At 50.5% G+C, this 15,662-nt stretch overlaps 1 protein-coding gene across 7 annotated transcripts in view; it reads left to right on the top strand.

Annotated features, from left to right (window-relative positions):
• The window catches only part of PAX5 (paired box 5), a 129,499-nt gene that overhangs the window by 33,321 nt on the left and 80,516 nt on the right, over positions 1–15,662 (top strand). For all 7 annotated transcript variants that reach the window (XM_074931680.1, XM_074931679.1, XM_074931677.1 and 4 more), the window contains one exon: positions 13,363–13,538. In XM_074931680.1, the coding sequence (XP_074787781.1) occupies positions 13,363–13,538 (176 nt within the window). The remainder of the gene's footprint in view (positions 1–13,362; positions 13,539–15,662) is intronic.

Here is a 15,662-nt window from a genome sequence, read left to right as displayed (position 1 = left end):
AAGTGCTCGTCTTTTACTTAACTATTTGCTGTTCATCACAAAGTACAAAGTTGGAGTTACTTTCAGTTTTTGATTAATCAGAATTAATTTGTCTTAAAAAGCCTGCCAATTCCCCCTAAATATTTCTATTTTTTTCTGTTGCAAAGCATTTCAGACAAAAGCTGCAATGGAGAATAGTCATGCCTTGCACAAGTTGTGGAAAACAACTGGAAGAGTTTGCTTATACCTAAAGCACTGATATTATTTAAATACGTGTTCGCTTGCCCCGGTTGTGCAGAGCAGCAGCCCAGTCTCTTGGAGCAGGAACATTTGCACTGGTGATGAGGACAATGCCTGGGGAAGCTCCGTCAACGCGCTGCGCCCTGAGCACGGACAGCAGTGCAGTGAACTGCACCAGAGCGGGGCCTGCCTGGGCCAGAGGATGCTCCTGAAACGGGGGCACGTGGTGTGTGAGGAGGGGCTTGGTCAGCCATGAGGAGTGAGGCTTGCTTACTTTTTAATACTTCTGCGTGTATAAAGATAGATACGTATGGATAGATGATAGGATGTGAGGAAACAGCCTCAGGTTGCACCAGGGGAGGTTTAGATCAGATATTAGAAAAATTTCTCCATGGAAAGGGTTATTAAACATTGGAACAGGCTTCCCAGGGGAGTGGTGGAGTCACCGTGACTCCAAAGACAGGTGGACGTGGCGCTTAGAAACGTGGTTTAGTGGTGGGCTTGGCCATGTGGAGTTAATGGTTGGAGTAAATGATCTTAAGGGTTTTTTCCAACCTCAGCGATTCTCTGATTCTATATGAGTTGATTACTTTATATTTAAACACTAAAATAATTTTGAACCGATGAAACACATGATTTTGCAGCTAAAATAACTTTCATCTGAAAGTCTCAGGATGGCCTTGACATGTTCAGGATTTTCCCCAGCTGGGCTTTGTGTCAGGCAGTTCTTCAGAAACAATCCCCCCTTGTGAGCAAGGTTCAGTTTCAGTCAATCAGTGTTTTCTTACAGAAGAAAAAGTCTGAAAAATTCCCCTGCTGCTGCAGGCTTGCAGAGCAGTCAGAATCGCATCCCCCTGCACTGAGCACACCCGGAGAGGCCAGACCTGCGTCTGCCACGCTCTCAGACCACCACGACTCATTCACTGGAAATATTGTTTGCCAACAGCTGGCTGTTGGGAACAGAGAGGGAACACTCAGGTACAGCAGTCTTCAAAGATTATTTGCCCAGCTCTAGCCACGTATATTCTGTTGTTTTTTTTTTTTTTTTTTTTTCCAACTTTTATTCTTCCTGGAGGAGTGATGCCATTAGCTGGGAGGGGAATAAGAGAGCTTGGGAAAGCTGGTGTGGGTGTGAGCGAGAGGCGGGTCTCAGCTGGTGGAGTGGTGGGGCTGTTCCCAGCGTGTTTGTCACAAGTGAAGCTGCAGGAACAGGCTCACCCGCTCTAGAGATCCTTGGCAGAATTCCTGTGATGCAGCCCCAAAAGTGGCCTGCTCAACCTCCCTCTGAACGAAAGCAGGTTTTGAAATAACAGAAACACGTGCAGTGAGATTCTCCCACACTTGATAAGGGCATCAGTGTGATAAGCCCAGTGCCAGGGGAGTTGTACTCTAGATTGCAGAGTTTACTGCAGGATAAATAATTAATGTTTAGATGACACTAACTGATTACCGTAATTTGCAAAGAGCTACCCTGTTTTTCCTTAAAAGTAAAATATTGGCTGATTAATTTTATTCCGTGTCCAGTGCATTGGAACATTTAAGGCAGAACCATAAAACACGTAGACAGGGAGATGTCATTTTTCTTGGGTCACCCACTGCCTTTTTCACAGACCTGTAGAATCCCAGGTTCAAAGGGACCTCAGAGATCAGCTGGTCCAACCTTCCTTGGCAAAAGCATGGTCTAGACAAGCCCAGGACCCCGTCCATCTGAATCTTAAAAGCGTCCAGGCTTGGGGAATCCACCACTTCTCTGGGGAGATTATTGCAGTGGCTGATTGTTCTCATGGTGAAAAATTTTCCTCCTGTGTCCAGTCAGAATCTCCCCAGGAATAATCCCTGTTACCCCTCGTCTTTTCTACGTGACTCCTTGTAAAAAGGGAAACTCCATCGTCTTTGTAGTCATCCTTTAAATACAGGAGCATGGTGACGAGGTCTTCCTCAGCCTTCTCTTCTCAGGGCTGAACAAACCCAGTTCTCTCAGACTTTCCTCACGTGGCTGCCCATCCCCTGATCCTCTTTGTGGCCCTTCTCTGGGCCCTCTCCAGCCTGGCCACAGCTCTTTTGTGTAGTGGGGAGCAAAACTGAACACAGTGTTCCAGGTGTGGCCTGACAAGTGCTCAGTGGAGTGGGAGAACAACTTCTCTATCTGAGCTGGGGATGCCCTTGCTGATGTAACCCAGCACCCCGTTGGCTTTCTTTGCTGCTGCAGTTCACTGCTCACTCATGTTGAGCTTGTTGTCCACACCAGGTCTCTTTCCACAGAGCTGCTCCACAACCAGGTAGATCCCAGCCTGTGCTGCACTCCCAGATGATGTTTTCCCAGGTGCAAGACCCTACACTTGTCCTTGTTGAACTTCATAAGGTCCTTGTTGGCCGCCTCTTCCCGCCTGTCCAGGTGGTCCTGCAGGGTGGGTCTCCCTCCCGCAGTGTCCGCTTCCCCACTCAGTTTGGTATCACCAGCAAACTCCGTCAGGGTGCAGTTGATCCCAACATCCACTTACGGAGATACTGAACAGCGTTGGGCTCACTATCGATCCTGGGGGACCCCGCTTGTGACAGGTTGCCGTTTGAGAAGGAGCCATTTCCCCCACCCTCTGCTGCGTCTGGACAGCCAGTTCCATCCCCACTGCACGGACACTTGTTTGGGCCAGAGCGCACCAGTTTCTGGAGGAGGAGGAGGCTGTGGGGCGCCGTATCAAAAGCCTTGGAGAAGTCCAGGTAGGCAATGTCCACCGCTTGCCCCGCATCAGCTGAGCAGGTCACTTTGTTGTAGAAGGCAATTGGATTTGTCAGGGATGATTTGCCCTTGGTGAATCCATGATGGCTTTTACCAACCGTGTGTTTCATTTGACTTGTGATGGCCCCCAGGAGTCATTCCATAACTTCCCCAGGGACTGAAATAAGACTGATGGGCCCATAATTTCCTGGATCCTCCTTTAAGCCCTTTTTGTAGATAGGGGGTGAGTCTTCTTCCAGTCTTCTTCCATGACTTCTCAAAGATTACGGAGAGCAGCTGGCCAACTTGCTGAGGCAGGCTTTAGACTGAAGGACTTGGCGGCAGGGTCCAAAGCGGCAATGCTCACACAATTGCAACCGGCTAGGGAGTAAATCAGGCCAGCCCGAGCAGTGACAGATGTTCTGTAGCCACCTCCTCAGAAGAGAACCAGAAGGACAACGACCTCAAGCGTATGCACGCCAATGTGTGCTTTTTGTTGTCTTCTGCGGTTTTGAAAAAGCCGAGAGAGTGCGGAAGCATGAATGCACTGAGAAACCTAAAATAGTGATAATGAAAACAAACATGACGTTTAACTGCCTTTGCAGTTAAAACACCCAACGTGAGAACTTTCCGTGCCCTTGCACATGCTGCAAGCACCTTTCCCCCACCGCAGCCTGCCTCCGGCCATGCCTCTGTGCCAACGGGGACCCCCCGAGATGGAGCTGGGCAACGAGGGGGGTGAGAGCGTGTCCCTGGGTCTGCTGGGGACTCCAACAGGGCCTCATGCCACAGCAACCTGCAGAAGGCTGGCAATGTTGCTGTGAAAGGGTCTCCCCTCGCCTGCCTGAGGCTGTGGGCTGCTCCCCTGTGCCCTCTCCTTCGCCTCCTCTTCCTCCATCTCCTCCTCAGTGTGAAATTAGGTGGGGGTCAGAAACGGTACTGGCTCGGTTTCCCACTTGAGACCTGGCATGGCGTTGCGGGAGCTCAGGAGGGTGCTGAGGGCTGCCGATGTCGGCACGTTGCAGCCTCCACCCCGTTCACACCAGTGCTGTGACCCGTGGGTGCTGGCGCACAGGACCTCGCTCCACGCGCCCCGTCCGCTCGCAGCGCCTCCCGTGTGGGCGGGCAGCACCTCCCGAGTAGCAGATGTGGGAGCCCGGGCGTGGCAGCAGAGCCCTGTGCCCTGCCTTCGGGATGGGGCTGGGGGATGCCAGGGCTTCCCTGTTGCCCCATCCCATCGGTGCTGCCCCTGGGTACCAGTGGGAAACCTTCCCCGGCCGTGGGAGCTGCCAGACCACACTGCGGGCAGCAAACTGTGTCCTGTGCGCTGCGGTGGGCTGGGGACCCGCTCACGGGCACAGGTCGGGCTTCGTCTCACCACCCATTGGCTCCCGTCACCAGTGCTCAGCAGAGGTCAACTCCAGAAACCGCCTCGGCATCTCCTCCAGGAGGGGCTTTGATGGACCTTCCCCATCGTCCACCTCCTCTCCGAGGAGGGCAGGGCGTGGGAAACGCCGCGCTCCGCTCCTGTTGCCGCCTCGGGTGGATGGACGCGGTAACGGCGCCGCGCCCGCGTCCTGGCCTCTGTGCCGGGTGCTGCTTAGGCATGAAACGGTGCCGAGGACACGGGCACGGGGATGCCTGTGGCTTGTGGCCAGTGTGGGAGAGCGTGCCCGCGGCCAGGCAGGCAGAAAGTGCAGCTCAAGGAAGTCGGATGCAGATGCAGCTCTCGGGTGTAAGGAGTAAACAGAAATTTCTGAGGCGTAAAAACCCACATTATACAGCCGTGGAGGATCTTTAAAGGTTAATTTCTCCTGACTAATACATGTGGATAAAATTTATAAAAATACCGTTAAACTTGCACTTTGTGTAACTTGTAAAAACCTGTAGGTGCCCATTATGTTATATTTTATAACGGTGTTTTATTCCGATGTTTTGCATTATGCCCGTAAGCCATTACGCTGAATCCAGGTGAGACATCTCTTTGCTTCGTTGCGAGCGTGCACATTTGCAGGCTTGAGGCCACAGTTCTTGGTTCTGTAAATTGAGGCTGTGTTTAATTTATGCACCAGGAAAGTCTGCGGGTATGAACAGCTTTTTGTGAGTGCTGTTGGTGGGTAATCGGACGGTGCGGACGGACGCACAGCATCCCTCTGCAGCTCACAGCCAGGCTGCTGGTGGAGGGAGCTGCATCCTCCTGCGTCTTCCCCCCTCCTTTGCATCCAGTAAATCCGGCCTCGTCCCCGGTTTGAATGTTTCGCTGGGGATTTGCAGTTTAGGAGAAGCAGCACGGCTGCTGGGGAGCCCTCTGCGTTTCCTCACCATCTTAGGAAGGCTTTCCTCCCCGGGGAGGGCGGGCCTGGGGTTTGCTGCCGGGACGCAGCAGCGCTCTGGGTGTTTCTAAGCTTGGCTCACCCAGCGGGTGGGACATGGCTCAGCCCTTCACTGCTTGTATTTTCTCTGGGTAACTTTCCCAGATTGCGCTTCGTGAAGAGTTCAGGGAGCTAAGTGGAAATTTTGCTTTGCTATTTTAGGCTTGCGTGGAAACATTAGTTCTGACCGAAGCTTGGCGGTCTCTGTCAGGTCCGCGCAGGCTGTTGCTGTTGTGGGGTTGCAACAACAGCCGCTCGCAGTGTGAAAACTTCCCTCTGGCTCCCGTGGGTCCACGCTGTGCTCCGATGTCCGCCGTGTTTCACTCCGCTGGGGTAACAAATACCCCCGAGTTACTGTACTGAGGGTCACTCCCCTTCGCACAGACCCCGTTGGGCTGCGTTTGTGGGTTCTACTACCCCTGTCAGATTTTTGGAGCTGTAAATCCTGTTCCAGTCCGTCATAACCAGAGGGAAGTTTGGCGTTTCCAAAGCTACGCAGAGCACAATTCCATCTGCAGCCTGCGTCAGTCTGTGTCACTCAGGTGTACCTAGAAATGATTTTTTGAAAGAAATGATGAAAGGATGTGTTACGGCATGGTATGGAAGTAGGTATAAACTACATTAAAGTTGCTTCAATGAGCTTTTAACAGCCATTTAAAAACACACTTTCAGCTGGGAGCACATGACGTAAAGTGCGTGTCTTCACAGCGGTCAAAAAGCACGCAGCTTACAAAAACGGATTAGGAAAAGAATCAGTTTCTTGCAATCATTTGTTAATAAACTTGTCATGGCTTATTTTATATATATAATTACTGCAGCTATATCTCTGTTTAAATATTACAGAATTATAAGCCCATTCTTACACCATGGCTGAGGGGTCCTGCTGCCACAGGGCCCGTCCAGGCGCCCACAGTCCCCCGAGGCCCCGTGGGGGTTACACGTGCCCGCTGCCTGTGAGCCGGCCCCGGGGCCTCCGCTCCGTCCTGCTCAGCCGCTTCCTTCATACGTCTGTCCCTGCACTTCCGAATTCTCCACCAACATTATTTTTTCTGTTTTTTAAACATAAAACTGTGTTGTAAGCGCAGTCACAGCACCCACAGCAGCTCCGTCGCTCCGTCGAGCTGCCGTCCTCAGATGAGCTCAGCCCCGTGGTGAGGCCGGTGGCCGTGACTGTGGCTCCTCGAGGGTGCTACATGGAGGCTGGGGGCATGCAGGGGTGGGCTGGTCTGGGCGACAAGCCGTGCTGCGCTGCAGAGTGATCCCAAGCCAGGCCCAGGTCAGTCTGCAGCTCCCCGGGCAGTGGCACGGCGAGGCTCGCTCCGAGCGGGCGGGAAGCCCGGCAGCCCAGCCCACAGACGAAGCTCGCGGCGTGAACAGAGCCATCCTGCCGGCAGCCTGTGCCTGTGCGCGAGTGGGGGTCCCACTCGGTGGCACCATTTGCACAAGCGTTTGTGCGGGCTGACAGGTTCACCAGTGTTAAGGGTGCCCAGGTGCAAGGTCCTGCCGAGCCTTTGCTGGCCGCTCCAGAGGGGTATGTGGGACGGGGGTGACTGCAGGGCTTTCCTAGCACAAAGATACGTGATAAAATTTCTGTGTGACTGCTGTGGGGTTAAAAACCACAGGAATGAGAGGAGATGAGGATCCCCTGTAACTTCATGAGAAGTCTGTTCTGTGAAGTTGAACCCTGGTTTTTTTGGCGATGCCCGTAACCAGCTCGGTGGTGCAGCACTGCGGGTACGGAGCTGCACCCTGGGCATGCCACAGCGCTGCGGGGTGGCAGCTCACGGTGTGCAGGCAGGGCTCCAGCTCGTACATCTTGCGGGTACGCAGCGCGGCTCCGGCTCGTACATCAGGGAGGACCTCCCGCTGTCCCAGAGAGCAGAGACAAATGTTCTCACAGCGGAGGGGAGCTCCATCACTTCTCAGTGGAAGACCAGAGGTGGTTGGTTGATGATAAAAGTGCTAATCGCTGTGCTGCTGAGCATTTTAGGACAAGCAGCCCTGACAGGCCGCTGACGAAGCTCAGCCACTTCTGTCTTGCTTCTGACATTCCCCAGAGCTGGGCCAAAGGCAGCCAGACGGGTGCTGCTGGCAGCATCGCGCCGAGCCGGGAGGTGCAGCCTGGTTCACAAGAGCATGCAGGGGGTGAAGACACCCTGCCCAGAGCCGGGGACCCCCCGTTGATGCTGTCTGGGGTGAGGGCAGCGGGGACCGAGGTGGCAGCGGAGCCCAGATTGGCTCTGGCGGATCCGGGGGGCTGCGCGGGAGCAGAGGGCAGGATCCGGGGGCATGCGGGGTGTACCCAGGCTGGACGTGCTTTTAAAAGGGGGGTGGGACCTCGCCGATGAGCGTGGCGACCCCCCGGCCAGCCCCATTCCCGTGAGGTCTGCAGATGTGCTGGGCAGCCAGTTGGCAGCCTGTGCCCTGCGCAGGGGATGGAGCATGGATTTGCCAGAAAATGGGTATTTTTCCTTCTTGTCTGAATGGGGGACAGTGTAGGGTGGGAGGTGGCAGTTGCTGGGCAGGGAGCTTGGGCCACTCAGGCTCCTCATGCCCTCACGCCCATCCCAGCTGCAAAATCAGTGAAATAGCTGCAAAAACACAACGTGAAGGTGGGAGCGTTCAGCAAAACCCCCCGAGTTTTTCCAAGACTGGGGGCAGGACAACGCGCCGCCGTTGGCAGATGCTGGTCCCTGTGTCTCTAGGAGGAGCAGAGCTGGCCCGAGTATATCTAGCAGGTCAAGCCTTGAAATGAAGAAGCAATAAGCCACTGAAATGGTACTATCACCGAAACATGATTGATCAATTGAATTCTATCAGAGACAGTGGGCAGTGAGATTAACTCAGGCCTGATGGGTTCAATGAGTTAAAGCATGATGTTCATTTCAGCTTCATTTCACCAGTCTTTGCTTGTGAAATTGGTCAATCAATAGAGGTTGAAGATCATATATATATATATTGGTGACCATCTTATATGGAATATAATCTAGCGTAGTCAGCTCCTGACTCCGGCTGCCTTCAGTGGGTAATGGAGACAGAGCAGAGACTCTATCAGTGCCATCGAAATGGCCTGATATCTTCTCCAAATGAAAAGTATTTTTGGATCTCTGATGATTTATCTTTTTTTTCCCCTCTTTCTCACTTTGATCTACGGCAAAACCCATACCCATCTTGGTGAAATATAGTGATTTCTCTTGAAAATATTTGTGCAGTGATCAGCTACATACACTTCAAAATACAAAGCTTCTTTTTAGTGATACTGTCCTTTGAAAAAAGTAAATAACTGTGCGTAGAAAACTCAAAAAGTGTAAATGCAAAGATCTCTCACCGTGTATGTGGTGCTGAAATGAACGCTTTCCTGGGAAGAGCATGAGGCTGCTGGCTGCCAGATGCACACAATCCCGAGAAGGTGGCATGAAAATTCAGTTTACGTTTTAAACAAAGCCTTCCAAATGGTAATTAAACAAAGTCTTTATCTTCTCTGGACTAATTTACAGGCATGCTACAAGGAAACAAATCACCTTTTTGCCTCCTGGTAATATTTCATTTGCTTCATAATGTTTTAAATGTGGTGAATAACATCCTTCCTAATTAGCCTGCATTTCCCTATAAGGTGGAGTAATTAGGTATGATACCAAGTAATGAAGTTGGACAGTACAAATTAGAGACAGAAACCATGTCCTTTATGAATATGGGCTGTTCATGGTACTAGCTATTTACTTCCTTGATTAACCCTGTAAAACCACGTTGTTAAAAAAAAAAAAAAAGAAAGCAACCTGAAAACCTGAAACCGGAAGATTCTCTTTTTCTTCTCAAGAGCCCTGCACCAGACAGATGTGCTGTGGCGGCGTGCACTTCACCGCACATCCCGATTATTAATCACACTGGAAGGACTATTCCAGCTGCATTTGCGCGTGGTGCCCATTTCTCAGGTGCTGTCGCCTGGCTGGGATCCTCGAGCGGGGCCGCGCTCACGCGGGGCAGGGCAGGATCTGTCCTGTGCTATTTCACAGTGACGCTCCACAACGCCGCAATTAAATTGTGCTGTTGTCCCTCTCTGAATACAAAGAGGCAAGGTGGAGTTCATATTTTTCTTCATTTTGGTGTTTTTTTACTGCTGTTTTTGTATTTTGCCCTTTTTTAAATGCTAAACTCTAGGGCTTTAAAACATGCTCTAGTGTTTTGTGAAGGTAGGCTCTAGGGTCATTTGCTCTCCTTATTTTGGCCCATAGTCTTAGGATAAACAAAACGCTCTTTTAAATCATGTGAGTTGTGTGGTGAGTACTGCTAAACATCCATTTCAGATGCATTTTGCAATTTCAGTTATTCCTCTGCTGTTTCAGAGAATGCCATGGGCAAGAATTTAACTCTGAAAGTATGTAAAAAAAAAAAAAAAATCACAATTTATCAGATTCTTTAAACTGATCTTGCCATTTGCTTGGGCTCTCAGAAAATAACCTGCTCTTAATTAACGAAGACGTAGTATCTCTTGGTGACGTCCACGCCATGCAGGCAGCCTTTTCGTCAGCGAGGCTGTGCGAGGTACCTCTTCTCGGAGCTCTTCTGTGCCTGACTCTTCCTAGACCGCTCAGACTTTGGCTAGACTTGGGAGATCTTGGCTAGTGTGTAAGATTGGCATTATCTCCAAATCAGACCAGAGTGTTTAGGAGAGTGACTGGCTTTTGCTGTCACTTTTCTGGGTGAGATGCAAACAGGGAAGAAGGTGTCCGTGCAGTTCAGAGTGAGAAATTATCACTTTTTCCTGCCCCTGGCCTGCTCCCGCTGGTGAATTTGGAACTGGGGAGGTGTCACTGGGTCTCTGCCCGGACAGGGCATTTCCCCCCAGCCGATCCCAGCACCATCTTGTCCCGTCTACGTAACCTGCTAGAGATAAGGGATGAAACGTTTGTCTGGGCAGAAAGTCCTCTTTTGTGTTAAGGGGAGTATTATATCCGTGCTCTGCATTAGCATTTCTGGAAAGATGCCATTGGACTGGGAACTAATTGTTTTGCAGAGTAGGTAGGTACACACGTAGTGCTACTGTCAACAAAACATAACCCTCCTAGGTGGATGCATTGATTATATGAAAAATGTTTTTACCACTCCCTGGAGCCTATTTATAACCCAAACTGTTTCAAACCTGCCAACAGTATTTTAATTATCGAAGATATTCTAGTGTATTCAAACAATGCATAATGCTAATGGTAATTATCTCACATTTATATAATGTCTAACAGCCAAACGCCTCCCAAAGACCTCCACGAACTTTCAGGTGTCACGTGCAGCGAGTAGAAAGTCCTTTACTTGTGTGGTGAAACCCAGCACTTACCTGCAATTAGTCCAAGTTTGGGAAACACAGTGCAAAAGAACAAGCTCTCCGTTCGTTCTCGGAGAGGGAGCGATAAGGAGGGTGAGTGAGGTCCGGGTGGTCCCCAGGCTCCTCTCACAAAGGTGCTGGATGCTCCGGGCAGTGTCAGCCGTCCCGGTGGCCCCGTCCCTGCCCGGGTCCCTCCCCAGCGGCACACCCTGCGGGCCTTGCTCCTTCATCCCAGCACATCGCCGGGGCTGATCTCAGGTCCTCGGGACAAACGGAGACGTGCGGATGGGGCGGGGGTCTGGCTGCACCAGGTAACCAGGTCCTGACCTTGGGGCCAAACCCCTCCGGAGCCCCACCACCATCTCCACGCCGTTTCACCCCTTGCCATGCGGCCGGCGCCGTGCGGCAGGGCACGTCACCTGCCGGCTCCTTCCCTGCGGATTCCCCTTGCAGGGGGAGATCCCCTCCTCGTCCTCCTGTTTCTCGGGATGTGGATGGACACGGGCGAGCCACCCCTCCGGGCGGGATCCAGGGCGGGAGGTGGCTGTGCCAGCCTTCTCCTTTGAGTGGCTCCTCTTCCTCAACGTATTCACTCCCCGAAAATCCAGAGCTGCACTCCGTCATAGAAATGCTGCTGGTGAAACGTGGGTCAGCTGCTCCGTATTTAAATACGATGAGGTCTCATTATACACCTGATCTCTGGGTGTATAAACAATGCACAAACCGTACCGGCATCGCCAAGAACATTTTCCAGGTCATGCCACGTCTTGGATCATTTCACTCCCTTTCATCACCCCCTTTAGACCAAAACTGCATAAAGCTTTAACTTCAATGCCAAATTGTGAATAACATTAGTTTAACCTGAAATTTAAAGCCAGCGTTTCTGTGCTCCAGAGACAGGGTCTCCCCGGCCTTTTGCTACCATGCAGCTAGCAACCAGAATTTTAATTTTATAAGCTATGGTTGACTAAACCCAGCACTAGGTCTATTAGATACTATTTGATTTAGAATAGTAAAAAAAAAAAAAAAAAAAGATTTAAAGATACACTGCTTTCATCTGTTCCTTTGTATTTTTTCACACCTCTGTGCACATGCTTAGACTTTCCATTCAGAGGACAGGTTCAGAGTTTTTTTCCCATGTGGAATAAACTGATCGTTGCACTTTACGACAGCCAGCATTGTCTACTCTTGATTTAGACTTTGGCTAAACAGGCAAATATGAAGCTGTTGTTGCCTAAACTGCTGAATTCTAAAATTTAGATGCAAGTTTCCAGGATGAGTTGCTAACGTCAAATGCCTGCTCAGTGTAAGCAGTTTGTTACAGAGTGATCTAGGCTAAAAAAACATTTCTGTGTGTCGGTCCCCCAGTTTGAGAGATCTGTCTTAGAGCAGCCTGTTTTTTCTGGATACACAGCATTTTCTGCAAAATCCAGCTCTGCTGAAGGATGATCTCAAATCATTAGTCCTTTGTGAAAACTCTTGTCCGCCGTGCATCCCCCACGTTACCGCTGCCCAGCACGTGTCTGGGGCAACGCTGGTGCCTACAGCAGTGGGGTCTGCACAGGTCGCCTCTGATCCTTGCCGACAAAAACCTTGATGCAGACTCTACCAGGGAGGGTCTGAGGGATGATATTTGCCTGCAGACTGCTTGGAAAGGAAGCCACTGCACCGCTGGCGAAAATCTTGCTGTTAAGGATGCATTTGAATTCTGCTCCTCAAAACAATCTTGGCAGCAAGATTCTATTTTTAAAACATTTCCTCCTTCTGTCTAGTGTGGTGTTGCCATCTGGAGAAGAAATCTGATATTTACTGTTGTTCTTGGAGTTCCACCTCCTGGAGTCCTGGGAATACTGCAGACCTCAGCTTTCAGTGCATAAAAGATACATTTCTAGCACTGACAGGTGAAGGAAAAGTAGGAAACCACTGTGAATCTGCAAAAAGCAAATTGAAACAAGCCCCTGTATTGCAAGAGTCTTTTCGGACTGCCAGTCCAAACATTACTCAAACTTGTCTCATGGCTTTTCAGCCATGGGCAGTCACTTATGACTTCTGCTAAAAGTCTCTGCCAAAGGGGAGAGAGAGAGAGAAAAACGTGCCTTGGACCTCAGGCTTCTGTCACCCTGATGAGCTTCAGAGACGAAGTGGAACTGTGGTGCGGGGAGCGACCGGGGACGTCCCGTCTCAGCACGGTGCCAGTCCTGCCGGTGTTCCGCGGGTTGCTGGGCCAGCTGCCGGCAGCGGGATGAGGTGCGGGATGAGGGTCCCCCCTTCCCGCTGCGGGCACGGCCCGGGGTGGAGCTGAGCAAGACTTGCAGGTGCCGCGGGAAGGGGTGAAGCGCAGGGGCGGTGACTGGGCAGAGCAGATCTGACCCGGGCTGGCCGTGCCTGCAGCATCGGGGGTGCCGACCCTCCCCGCTCCTCCTGCTTCCAGACCACGAACCAGAGGGTTCTCAGGGGGTGAGGTGAAAGCGGGGCGAGCGACGATGTGACTGTTAGCCTTTGTCCCGCCCTCAGATGACGTGTGGAATCGTTGGCAGTAAATTTCGCGGGGGGTTGGCTGCGGTGGAAGGCTGGTCAGGGCTTCTCTAGCAACATGCGTCTGGCTTGTAACCTCCCCTCAAGGAGTCCTCACCGTGTCAGCACCCACATCTGTGCAAGGGACAGAACGAGACACTCCTCTGTAGGTCTCATCCCCGCGATACCTACTTACCCTCCGACTTCTCTCTCCTCTTTGACAGGTATTCAGGAATCTCCAGTACCAAATGGCCATTCTCTCCCGGGCAGAGATTTTCTTCGGAAACAGATGCGAGGAGACCTTTTCACCCAGCAGCAGCTAGAAGTGTTGGATCGAGTCTTCGAGAGGCAACATTATTCCGACATCTTCACAACAACCGAGCCCATCAAACCAGAGCAGGTACTATTGCAAATGTTCAGTGTTTTCCTGGCGCTCTTTCTGCTGGCAGAGATCTGCTTGGTGGACATCACCAAACAGAGTCTCAGTAGAAAAACGTGGAGAAACGTGTTGTATCAAGCTCTTCAGCCAAGTGTGGTTAGACATAAGAGACTGAGTATTGAAAAATGAAGGAAAACACTTGTTGTGTAAACACTAGCAAGTGTTTGTGTATGAAATCAGACCTGATCTGGGCCAGTTACGTCAAATGAGTCCTTAAAGAGCGCCACGGTTTCTGATGCTTTTGTTAGATCAAAAGCAGGCTGTGCAGGTAATAAGGAGAAGACCTACAAAACTCAACGCCCAGTTTCGGTTCATCGTTAGCATGATTGTGCACACAAATTAGATTTTTGCATCCAGAAATGGCTTATTAGGCATGTAATTGGCCATTTGCTGAGAGAAACACCCAATTAGTATGTGGAGGTAAATTAGTTGCACCTACAGATTAGCAGCATGTTTGAGAAGGACTTGGCACTAATTTTTTGGGAAAGTTCCATTTTTGCAGGCACGGTGCAGAAGCACGTGTAAAAACTGATGAGCTGTGTCTCTCTTTGTTCTTCTTCTTCCTGGGCAACAGCCTTTAATTTAGCTGCCGAGGGAGGTGGAAATGCATATATTGCTGTCAGCACCAATATCTGTCTAGCTTGCTCCTTAATAATGTATTTGACCATTAATCTGCAGTGTTCTTAATATTAGACCTGATTTTTGGCAAGGTGGATGGACTCTGAAGCTGCAGATAAACACTGATTTCCCCTAGAGGAGTCTACACATTTGAGGGCCACTGGAGATTACCTCATGGCAGCCTCCTCCGTCGTGGCTCTGGTTTAAGGAATACATACCGGTATAAATTTTTTGAGAAATTACTTATGGTGGAAGTCATATGGTAGAGTAGAAATTTCTCATGCCTTTAAGATCACATCGTTTGTTATTTCAGTCATAGAGCCATTTGTTTTTCACCAGCTTCTGCTGGTTTTATGGTTTCCCTGGTTTGTGTTTGCTGAGGAACTCTGCAGATCTGAACTCAAGCTGGAAAAATATGGGGAAGATGATGAGGTCGATGTGATTTTTTGAAAAACTCACTAGGAAAGCCAAGCAGGCGGTGTCTGCGGGAGGTGAAATGGCCTCCACGTACCACTAGATGGTGGTTATCCCATCTGAGCACGGGTGGTCCGGGAGAGGACAGGCACTGCGCCCACTCCCATGGCCAGCCTTTGCGGTGTTGGTCACCTGGAAGTTGTGTGGTGTCAGATCTGTCCCTGCAAAAACTTTTATACGCCAAGAAAGTCGTTAGGAATTGGACAGTGATGGAAGGGGGTCGTTTATTCGTTTCTGTGTTCTGGAGTCTCTGAGTCATGCAGAAACGTAGCTCAAGGGAGACAGTCCAGCAGTGAGTGAATGTTTATCCAGAGACAAACTTCTACTGGTTTAACAGGAAGAATCGAGTGAGGATGTTGCTGAAGTGTTACCCGGATTGTCAAATATGGGATATTTGGCTGTCGGTGGGGGCAGATGGGTCAGAATGCGACCAGAACGGCTGTGCAGCCAGATTATTAAGGTTGGAGATATGCTGTTACTAACTTGGTTAACAGGTATTCTCTGCGTGCTCTGGGAAGTCAGGTGCTGAGAAACGGGATATTACAGTGTACAAAAGGTGTTTAGCAGAACTGCCTCGCCTAGGCATTTTAATGTTTAATTACAAACGGAGTGTGTAGTTGTTTGCTTTCATGTAGGTCGGTGCTTTGTCGTTTTCTTTTGGAAGGCTGCGCCATGGTTAAGGGCTCGTGGCTGCTTGGGGTCGGCTTCTGCTTTTTGGTGGCATGTAAAGTGTCACTTTCAACATGAACACGTGTGGTCTGTGTGATAAGCTCCGGCTCACCAGGATGCGCTATGAGCTCCACTCCTTACCGAAGTGTCTTGTTTTATCTCCTTGGTGAGTCAAGGAAAGCCGTGATGATACTTAACCAAGCAGAGAAGCTGTCTGGGTCAATTAGCAAGGCCAAAGAAATCAATGAGAGAGAAAACACTGAGAACATCAATGATGTGACTTGGAAAACGAGAGTTGTCCCTGCAATTGATTGTTGTAGTAAA

Source organism: Athene noctua, chromosome Z (genome assembly GCF_965140245.1).
Source record: "Athene noctua chromosome Z, bAthNoc1.hap1.1, whole genome shotgun sequence".
Taxonomy (NCBI): domain Eukaryota; kingdom Metazoa; phylum Chordata; class Aves; order Strigiformes; family Strigidae; genus Athene; species Athene noctua.
The sequence above is the reverse complement of the archived record's forward strand: the minus strand, read 5'-3'. Positions and strand labels throughout refer to the sequence as shown.